Source organism: Plecotus auritus (genome assembly GCF_963455305.1).
Source record: "Plecotus auritus genome assembly, chromosome: 9".
NCBI classification, from domain to species: Eukaryota; Metazoa; Chordata; class Mammalia; order Chiroptera; family Vespertilionidae; genus Plecotus; species Plecotus auritus.
Genome location: NC_137783.1, coordinates 113111557 through 113122877, shown reverse-complemented (window position 1 = coordinate 113122877; position 11321 = coordinate 113111557). Strand labels below are relative to the sequence as shown.

The following is an 11321-nucleotide window of genomic DNA, read 5'->3' as shown; positions in this document are numbered from 1 at the left end:
TATTACCAAAGGAATATTGGTATAACAACCCCTGGTGTCAAAAAAACAAACAAAAAACCTTCTCCATTGCTTTGATTCTAAAACAGAAAAAATAAGTGCTTATGTCTGGCCAGGTGAGTAGGATAGCCTTTCAGACTAATACCTTGTACAGCTCCTTGGGGCTTCTTCTATGTCTGTTTACATACTGCCATCCTACCCATCTCATACTCCTCACCCAGGATTTCTATCTCTAAATACAGGCAGTAGGATATAGACCTAGAAGTGTATATTTTTATTTAATATCTCAACTACAATACACTTTAACAATACCTAAAAATTGCCTAGCACTGATTAAAGACGTTTACATTCATTATATCATCTCACACCATGACAGTAGATAAAGTTATTAAAATGATTTAACAAATGTTAAACTAACTCACAAAGAGGTTAAATAACTTGCCCAAGGTCTCAGAGTTAATGAACGGATAAGCCACCATCCTGACAGTTGGTTTCTATAGCTGCACTCTTCAATGCAGCATATACTGTATACCATTCCTCAAACTCTACACATGTAGTATTCCAAAGTTCTATTCCTACCCTTATTTCTTCTTATTTTTTTCAGATAATAAAGCATTCCATGACTATCTCTGCTAGAGTCCTCTACTCTGATACACTGTTCTGTGCCATTCCCTTAGAGTGATTTAACATACCAAATGCTGAGACCAAAATTTTACTCTTATAAGTCATCTTTATTTTGACCCAGAAGTGTTCTGAGTTTTGACTCAGTGGTCCTGACTAGATTCCATTCTCCAGGGGTTTGTTCAAGCAGCTGGTTTATTGCTTTGAGTTCTTTGACCCTCCAATTAAGCCACTGAAATGCCAGGTTAAATGATTCTTCTGTGCCAGTGTCAGGGCATTTCAGATGAATAACTTTGTCCTAACGGGAACAGAAAAACTAGTAAAGTTTTCAAGTGAAGTTTTCTGCCCAGATCTCCTCCCTTCCAGGGGATACAGACCATACAGTTGCTGGATTTTTTGGATATCTTCAACATCAAGGTAGAAGGTCCTAGGGTTCTGATACATATATCTGGGATACATTATGGAGTTCCGACTTTTGGAGTGCCACAGGCCCAGAGATTGACCCAGCTCATGAATGGCAACCAGGAGCAGATTAAACCCTGAAAAGTCACAGACAAAAGAATAAAAAATAATTAAACATAAGAAGGCAGAATACTGGTGTGGGGGGGGGTGGCGGGAGGGGGGAAAGGGGAGGAAAAAAAAGAGAACAGAAAAGGAGGAAGGAACAAATGTTAGAGTGGGGGCAAAGGGTAGGCAGAGAGGGAAAGAATCTAAGTAGGAAACAAAATGGCAAAATATATACATAGATAAATTGGAAGTGAACAAGAAGCATGAAGAAATTTGATAACTGGACGCAAATAGATAGAGAAAAACACAATATGAATGCGTTTATTTTAGGAGCATCTTTGTTCAGATGCTCCTAAACTCACCCCACTCAAATAAGAGACCCAATTATTTTGTTTGTTTGTTTATTGTTTCCTTTCTTATTTAAAAAAATTTTTAATTTATCTTTATTGTTAAAGGTAATACAGATGTAGCCTTTTTTTCCCCATTGACCCCTTCTAACCCGCCCTCTCCCCAACCCCCAGGTCTTCACCACACTATTGTCTATATCTATGAGTTATGCATATGTGCATATTTGTTCTTTGGTTCTTCAACCACGCCTTCCAGCTTTACCTGGCCACTCTGAAACTTTCCCTCTCTCCTCTTTACTATATTCTAGGCCAGGGGTGGGCAAACTTTTTGACTCGAGGGCCACAATGGGTTCTTAAACTGGACCGGAGGGCCGGAACAAAAGCATGGATGGAGTGTTTGTGTGAACTAATATAAATTCAAAGTAAACATCATTACATAAAAGGGTACGGTCTTTTTTTTTTTATTTCAATAGTTTTATTCATTTCAAACATTTTAACAAGAAGAATGTAAACACTAATTATTATAATTTGAAACATCAAAAAATGGAGGAATCATAGCACAATAACATATCTTATATTGAAGATGGCAAAGGCAAAATAAAATTGCCTAACATAGGAAAGGTACAAAAGCCTTTCAAATTAAACTTAAATATAATAAAATAATTTAAAACTAAAACAAATAGAAAAGAACAAAATGTGTAAACAGTAAATTAAACATTTTCTTTAGTGCAACTTCCAAATTATGCCCAGGACGTAGATGTAGATGGCAATGTAGACTGGGTTGAAAGGTTTTTGGTCTTTAAAACATCAACTTCAGTGGGAACAGTGTTGTTGGTCTCCTTTTTTAGCTAATGCATCAAAGTCTGGAGTTAGTTTTGTTGTGGCTATTCTCAGGATAGATCTGAGGTGTTCGTCAGTTAAGCTGGATCTGTGAGGGGCTTTGTTGATGTTCATGACGCTAAATGTCTGCTCACAAACATAGGTTGGCCCAAACAGCACCAGTATCTTCTGTGCCATCCTCCGGATGTTTGGAAAAGTGGCTTCATTAAGTGAAGCATAAAAGTGTCTTAGTTCAAGAGAGCTGAATTTCTCCTTTAGGACAAAGTCAGACTGAAGATCGATGAGTTCCAGTTGCACCTCTTCTGGTGCTGTTTCAGTGTTTTGTGACAAAGGACAGGCCACCAGTTGAAGTGACTAAAAGCTGAAAGTCTTTTTGTTTTATTAACAAGTCATTGTGATGTACAGAATGTGGGAACAGGAAAAAATTGTGTTTGAGTAGAGCTCTTAATCTTACCTCAGAAAGGCTCTGATACTGTGCTCTCCAGGGGTGTGTCTCCCTACATCACCACGATAACGTGTCTTCGCATTCCCAGGGTGATGTCGGGAGACGCGTCCGCAAGCATTACAAGGAGCCTCTGGAAGACTGAGAGGTTGTTCCTTCTACTGAATGGGCGGGCTCAGAAGAAGGAGCTGAGGCCGTGTTTCCCAACGTTGCCATGTTAACACTGCTGCTGGTGAAGGAGCGGAGGGGAGACGAAGAGAACCCTCTGCTCTTTCGGCTCCGCTGGCGGATAGAACAGCTGAACGGGCCAGATCCAGCCCGTGGGCCGTATTTTGCCCATGGCTGCCCTAACTGCTCCCCTGCCAGCCTAATTGACGCCTAACTGCTCCCCTGCCTGCATGATCGTCCCCAACTGCCCTCCCTGCCGGCCCGATCACCTCCAATTGCCCTCCCCTGCCAGCCCAATTACCCCTAACTGCCTCCCCCTGCAGGGCTTAGGGGACTGGGGGACTGAGGCTGGATGAGGCTGGATGCTGCAGGGACTGGGTGAGGTGGGGCTGAAGGGACTGAGGGACTCCAGCTGGATGAGGCGGGGCTGAGGAGACTGGGGGATTGAGGCTGGATGAAGCGGGGATGAGGGGACTGGGCATCGCCATCTTGTGGCTGTGGGCGCCGCCATTTTGTGAGGGTGTGATGGTCAATTAGCATATTCCCTCTTTATTAGATAGGATAAGAAAGAAAAAATTATTGGTGTGGATGTGAAAAATTGGAAAGAACATTTCTGCATTTCTAGGAGGAATGTAAAGTGATATAGTTGCTACAGAAAATGGCACGACAGTTAATAAAAAAAAAATTAAACATGGAATTACCATGTGATCCATCAATTCCACTTTTGTATATATACCCCAGAGAAGTAAAAACAAGGATTCAGACAGATTGTTGTATGTTCATAGCAGCATTATTCACACTACCAAAAGGTGGAAACATCACAAGTCCCATCGACAGATGGATGAATGGGAAAAAAAAATAAATAAATTCACATAACATTAAAAAGGAAGGAATTTCTAACACATGTTAAAACATGGGTGAACCTTGAAGATAGGTGAGCTTGCCCGTCACAGAAGGACAAATACTTTGTGATTCTATTTATGTGAGGTACCTAGAATAACTAAATTTATAGAGACAGTAGAAGAATGGCAGTTGTCAAAGTATGTAAAGAAGTGTGAATGGGAAATTACTGTTTTATGAATATGAAGTTTCAATTGGGGAAGATAAAAAAACTCTAAAAGTGAATGGTGGGGCTGGTTGCACAACAGTATAAATGTACTAATTCCATTGAACTATATACACTTGAAAACAGTTAAAGTGATAAATTTTAAGTTATGTATATTTCACCACAATAAAAAAACCACACGAGTGAAATGCTCTTTAGTTACATTCCATACTAATGCTAAAAACATGAGTGAAGATATTAGTTAGATAGGTGAATAGATCTTTATGGACTTTCTTTGTTATTAACATAAAAATACATATTAGCAATGATAAATATCGGGAGCGGCTTTTTTTCAGTTATACACTGAGCTGCTCTATAAATAGGAATGTGAAGTGTATTAGTGACATTTGGCAGTAAAAGGTATTTGAGGAAGAAAGCATAGCATATATGAGCATGTGTAAATGACATCAAACATAATATAGCCTGTTTTCTTTACAATTCAGTCTATAGCACCCTAATTTGACCCCATCTCCTTAGTTCATATGATAAAAGGGTAGAAAGGTGTCCCTGAACAAACAGAGAAAGCTGCGGAAAACTTGCCCTAACAGAAGATGAGTTAGTTTATGCTTGCCAGATACACCTGCTATCAAAAGATTCTAAGTAGCTTAATTATGGTCTCTTCATACCTATTTCGTCTAAGGGGAAAAGAAGAAAAAAATCATTGAATTAATACTAATGGAGGGATACATTTCAGTGTTACAAAGATTAGTCCAAATAAATCTAAACTTACTTAAAATACATTTATTGAACACATTATAAACAAATGAATGATGAGTGACGTCAGAGAACTGACAACGTGAGAAATCGCCTTGGTCTCTCCCCTTGAAGTTTCCACAACTTGAACAGCTATATCTCAACAAAAGATTCCCTGCTCAATGCAGAAATATTCCTGAAAGGTCCACATAGTGGAATATCTGAAGGTGGACAAGTGGGAGCCAAAGGGGAGAGGAGAGGGGAGAAGAGCTAAGGTGAGCCATAGAAGCAGCCCTGCTGCCTGGAGCTCACAGCAGAGCTCAGCCTGGAGAGGGAACAAATCCAGTTGTGGCTAATGTACCCTTCAGCTGGAGGAAGCAGAGAGTCCCTGGGCATTCCCGCAGGGGTGAGTTGTGTGAGCTTCAGCTGACCCCAGAGACCTGGGCAAGGCCAGAACATGGGGGTGCCGCTGTGGTTGTTGGGCTCTCAGCAATTCAGGCAGAGAAACAAAGTCACAGAGCTCTGCTGACTGATTGCCCAGAACTCGCTTAGGTCACCCTTGGTGTCAGGTTGAGAAGCACGTTGTCTGGGCGCCTGACCACTGATGCTACAGACTCGCGTCCACGCCCCCCGCCCCGCCCAGCCCCGAGCAAAGGGTGCACTCTGTGAACAGTCCCAGGGTCAGCACCCAAGGACGTCCCGACAGACACACAGACCAATGGAACAGAATTGAGAGCCCAGAAATAAAGCCACATGTGTATGGGCAACTAATTTTTGACAAAAGAGCCAAAAAATACACAATGGAGAAAAGAAAGTCTCTTCAATAAATGGTGCTGGGAAAATTGGAAGGCCACATGCAAAAGAATGAAACTAGACCACAGTTTGTGCTCATGTACAAAAATTAAGTCAAAATAGATTAAAGACCTAAGATAAAAGATCTGAAACAATAAATTACATAGAAGAAAACATAGGTACTAAACACGTGGAGCTTGGTCTTAGAATTTGATCCCCAAAGCAAGGGAAGTAAAGGCAAAAATAAATGAACGGGACTATATCAAATTAAAAAGCTTCTGTACAACAAAAGAAACCACCAACAAAACAAAAAGGCACCTAACCAAATGGGAGGTGATATTTTAAAACAACAGTTTAGTTTGCAAACAAGGCATTAATAACCAAAAGTATAAAGAACTCATACAACTCAATACCAAACAAACAATCCGATTTAAAAATGGGCAAAGGATCTGAATAGACACCTATCCCAGGAAGACATAAAATGACCAAGAGACATAGGAAAAGATGTTCAACTTCACTCGCTATTAGGGAAGAACAAATCAAAACTGCAATGAGCTACCAACCACCTCACACCTGTTAGAATGGCTATTATCAACAATGCAGATACTAGTAATAACAAGCGTTGGAGCGGTTGTGGGGGAAAAGAAACCCTCATTCACATCGGTGGAAATGGAAAACAGTATGTATGTGGTTCTTAAAAAAATTAAAAATAGAGTTACCATATGACCTAGCAATCCCTCTTCTGGGTATCTACCTGAAAAACTAAAAAAAAATTATGTATAAAGATTTATGCTTCCTTATGTTCATTGTAGATTTAATCATGGTTGCCAAGACATGGAGACAACCAAAGTATTATTGATAGACAACTGGATGAAGAAGATATGGTACATATAGACAATGGAATACTACTCAGCCATAAGAAAAGATGAAATACTGCTATTTGCGACAACATGAATGGACCTTGAGAATGTTATGCTAAGTGGAATAAGTCAGTTAGAAAAAAATGAAGAACCATATGATTTCACTCATATGTGGGATAGAAAACTGAAACTCATAGATCATATGGTTACCAGAAAGAAGAGAGTGGGGGGCAGTGAAATGTAAAGGGAGCCAAATCGATGGTGATGGAAGATGATTTGACTTTGGATGGTGGGCACACAAAGCAGTATGCAGGTCATGTATCATGGAATGTACATTTGAAATGCATGTGATCCTATTATCCAATGTCACCAGTAAATTTAATAAAATAATTGAATGAATGATCAAATGATTTTATCAACAAAAGACATTAGAGTAATTACTATATTCTTATCACTATTCTATTGCACTGCATTAAAACTATACTATTCTCCAGAAGAGCTTAAAATTACCAATATATGGCATACAATGAATCAACATAATATACAGCAAAGGAAATAAAACACAAGTTGTGGTGGTGTTTTTGTTTTTTTTGAGGTGTTGGTAAATTTACCAAATAAGTGACTAAAAGGGAATGAAATCAAATATATTCATTATGTAAATAACAAAAATACAAATAATGCACAGTTTCAAAGATGGTAATATTAAATAAGATATGGCATTTCTTAAAGCAGTTTAAAAAAAGGGTGCAGAACATAGAAATTATAATCATAGTGGAAGAATCTAAAAAAATACAGTTTATTATGTTTGCTCTATGCCAGAGCACCGATCTTCTTTATATGTTTCATTTAATTGCCATACAACTATATGAGGTAGATACTTATTTTATCATTGTTTTTAAATATTATAAAATTGAGGGGAAGGGGAATCAAATAACAATAAAGCTAGCCAAGCAAAGAATACTGGACTTGACCTGAAGCAGTCTAACTATAAAGCCTGGATACTTAAATATTAAGTGATTAGAATACCTGGGAAAATGTCATGAAGCCTAAATTCTACCACACTAAGAATGTTAGTTTGCACATCTATTAGGAAATCAAAGAAAGATTACCAAATATTTCTAGTTCTCCAAAATAGAAAGCTTCACACTCTCCCCATATTTGAATTATGAAGTGAGAATGGTGAATTCAGAGATGTTAGTCTGCATGTTTAACAATGGGTGTGAGCTTCTAATGACAATAAGCAAAGGGAGATAAAAAGTTTCAAAGCATAAATATAAAAACACAATTTTTTACATATCCAAATTATAAAACAGTCCACAGATTTTAGGTTGTATTTTTAAAAAATAATAAAAAAATAGATAACTGGGTTGGGAATCTAGTGTCAATGAACTTGTAAGTCCCTGGTACTGGGGCAATAAACTATTTCAACAGTGCTGCTAATAAGAAATATCAGATCTTGTTTCTTGATACTGGGTGCCAAGTCACCTAATGAATAAATGAGGCAGAATCAATGCACATGATAGCCAGGTAATTTGGTAATATTGACTAGTATTTACTAAAATGGGAATTCATGACCTCAGTTTTAAGAGACAACAGACTTCATGATATTAGCTTATTTTAAGAAATACACTCCTCCTCTATCAAAATTTCTCCAGAAAATGGGTCAGCCTTAATACTAAAATTAGAGCCTTCACACCAATTCAAGTTCGTTTGTTGAGACATTTGCTCAATATTGTTTAATATTTAAATATTATTTCTACTACTTTATCTAAATGAACAATAATTCTATAATTTGATTGCATTATAGAAGAGATACAACATTGATCACCTTTTCTATGAAATCACAGCTACACACACAATCAAATGGCTTCAAATTGCCAGGTATATACTGGACATCATTAGGTTCTCTGGAAATTTTTTTCTATAATATTTACTTTTCTTTTTCCTCTTTCTTTACTGTTTACTCTAAAAAACACATACCTAGGAGGAAATTAATTTGTTCTCCAATGTTTAATAAATAAAAAAAGCTGAAATAACTTCTCAAATTAGAATTTTTGGGTTTTATAGACATCTAATAAAATACCTTTCAGTCGGTAAATGCAGTTCAGCTTGTGGGAGTGACAGCTGTTAATTATTGTCCTTACATTATCTCCATTTATTCTTGAACCAATTCTTTTATTGATTGATCCAACTGAAATTAAGCAACTTTGACCATTAGTATCCTAAGAACATGTTTGCGTATTTTCTTGGTCCTTACTCCATACACAATGGGGTTGAGAAAAGGGGGCACCAAAAGGTACATATTTGCAATAAAAATATGGACGTGAGCAGGCACATGTTTCCCAAAACGGTGAGTAAAAATGGAAAAACCTGCTGTGGAGTAGAAGACAAGAATAACACAGACGTGGGATCCACAGGTGCCCAAAGCCTTAACGCTAGCGTCTCGCGATGGCAGGCGGAATACAGAGCGCAGAATAAAGGCATAGGACACAGCAATGAGAATCGCATCACACGAGCCGATGATTGTAGCCACACTGAGGCTGTAACGTTTGGTGGCTCCTGTGTCCACACATGCCAGCTTCACCACAGCCATGAACTCACAGTAGGTGTGGGCCATGACTCGAGTCCTGCAGTAGGGCAGCTGTTTGAGCAGGATGGGATGTGGAGAAAAGAAGGCTACGCCCCGAATCACCACAATGATGCCCATTATAGTGATGTGAACGTGGGTGAGAATGGTGCTATGGCGCAGTGGATGACAAATAGCCACATAACGGTCAATGGCCATGGCCAAAAAGAAGCCTGATTCCATGGTAGTAAAGCTGTGGATAAAGAACATTTGGGCCAAGCAGGCATCAAAGGCAATGTCATGGGCTCCAAGCCAGAAGAGACAAAGCATGCGGGGCAGCGTAGATGTGGAGAGGACCAGGTCAGTGACCGACAGCATGCACAGGAAGAGGAACATGGGCTCATGGAGGCTTCTCTCTGTCCTCACCACAGCCAGGATGGTCACATTCCCCACCACAGCCACTATGTACATGGAGCAGAAGGGAATCCCAATCCAGACATGCAGGTGCTCTAGTCCTGGGATGCCCATCAGCAAGAACGTGTCAGGAGAGGAATGAGAAGAATTGAGAGGAAGCATGATGATTTTTTCTTTGACTTTTATCAGTGCTTCTGAAGATAAAGTTGCTGTGTCAAGAGGATCACAACCAGATGCTTAAAACATATGGAGTTTTTGTTCAGAAGGGCCTTTAATGATGTGTTGTTAAAAACAATTCCAATTCATAATCTGGAGCATTTAAAGTCACTAGAATCAGATGAATAAAATTAGTAATAACATACCAAATTATTATTTTTAGAAATATAGAAAGATAATATTTACATCATTTCAGAACCTATTAGTCATGTTGTCGTTTCATTTCCAGTAAAATATTCCATCTGCAGTCATACTTGTCCTTAATTCAACAAATATTTATTGAGCAGTTATTATGCTTCTCCTTTAAGCTCTCCTATAGTAATTTTCTCATAGGAGTGAATTCTCCATAACTGGCAGTGATCAAATCAGAGGCCTTGTGAAAATTTTAGAGCATTCTTAAAAGACCCTTAAGTGTGCATAGAAATAAATGGTCTCTGTCCCTCTCTGTCTGAACATGATATTGAAGTCTTTGGCATAACTTTTGAAATAGGATTAACTCAAAATACAACTTCAGCCTTTCATTTTCCCCTCTGCATCTGTGATTAATCTGACAAATAAAATATTCTGGTTTATTTTTTCTATTATTTTCTTCTATCATATTCCCTTGAAGTAGGCATATATTAAGTTCTTTTTATATCACTATATATTGTTAAGGATAATGTACTTCTTAACATTAACCCCACTCACTACCTTCTCATCTTCATTGTCTTAGACTAAGATAATTTCACTGTGCAGATAAATCCTAACTGTGCCTTTTCAGTTGTTGATCCAGAAACCCACATTCTAAACCATGCACAGAAGTTTACTCATTGGATTGGTAAGTTGACCCAATGATGTCTGAAAAATTAGTTACTAACTAAAACAGATTTCTTTGTATTTCTTCCCATAGTTCCAATGAACAGTCAAATCTCCCTAACAGAGATTCCCTGGAATAAAGTAGTTGAGCATGGAGCAGGAACTGGAAGTGTTTAAAAAAGAAAAAGGACTCTTCAGTCACCACAAATGCTTCAGTTTGAGAAAATCTTGGTTACTAATTTCCTGTTTTTCCCATCTACCCTCAAGGCAGTATTTGGTACTTGTATAGTACTACCATTAACACTTAAGGAAAATCTACTTTCTCTGTCTCAAACCAATTGTTATAAATATAATAGGCATCCATAAGAACTTGCATAGAGATACCTATGCATTCCAGAATCATGCCAACATATTTACCTTCTCCAAATACCATTAACTGGAGAAATATTATCTAGGTTTTTATATTTACATTTCTGAGCTTTATTAAGTGAAAAACACTTGGGCAATGTAAAGATGGCTTTTTAAAACAGTTTAGCTTTAAATAAATAATTACACTTTAACTTTAAGCAAGTAATTTATAAGGCAAAAACTTACCTCAAAGGGGAAGATAGAATGAATTATGTAGAAATGAAATTAAGAAATCAAATTTAATTTAGTCAAGGAAGGCATTCTTGAATAGATAGCACTTATGTTGGAATGTAAAGAATATATGACTTCAGCCCATGGCATTTTAATATAGATGAGTAGCTATTGATATATCTATCTTTCTATCTATCATCAATCTATCCACATATGCACACACATAAACAAAGGAATATAAATAAAGTTCCATCAGGAAGGACAATCATGTTGTAATGAATTAAAATCTAATGTAATTAGGATGCTAAGGTTACAAGGAGATAGATCCAAGTGAGATTAGAAGGGCCCCACATATTCATGTATAATCACATAAACAATA

The 11321-nt window shown here is 37.9% G+C and overlaps 2 protein-coding genes across 2 annotated transcripts in view; both read right to left on the bottom strand.

Annotated features, from left to right (window-relative positions):
• Positions 1-897: 897 nt before the first annotated feature.
• MMP26 (matrix metallopeptidase 26) overlaps positions 898-11321 on the bottom strand; it is a gene marked incomplete at both ends in the record, with an annotated part of 52562 nt that continues 42138 nt past the window's right edge. The window contains 1 exon segment of the mRNA XM_080640631.1: positions 898-1157. Within this exon segment, the coding sequence (XP_080496757.1) occupies positions 898-1157 (260 nt within the window).
• On the bottom strand, positions 8570-9514 carry LOC308233371 (olfactory receptor 52D1-like; the record flags this gene model as incomplete). The annotated part of the gene is made up of 1 exon (XM_080640296.1): positions 8570-9514. The coding sequence occupies one exon, from the start codon at positions 9512-9514 to the stop codon at positions 8570-8572; it is 945 nt and encodes a 314-aa protein (XP_080496422.1).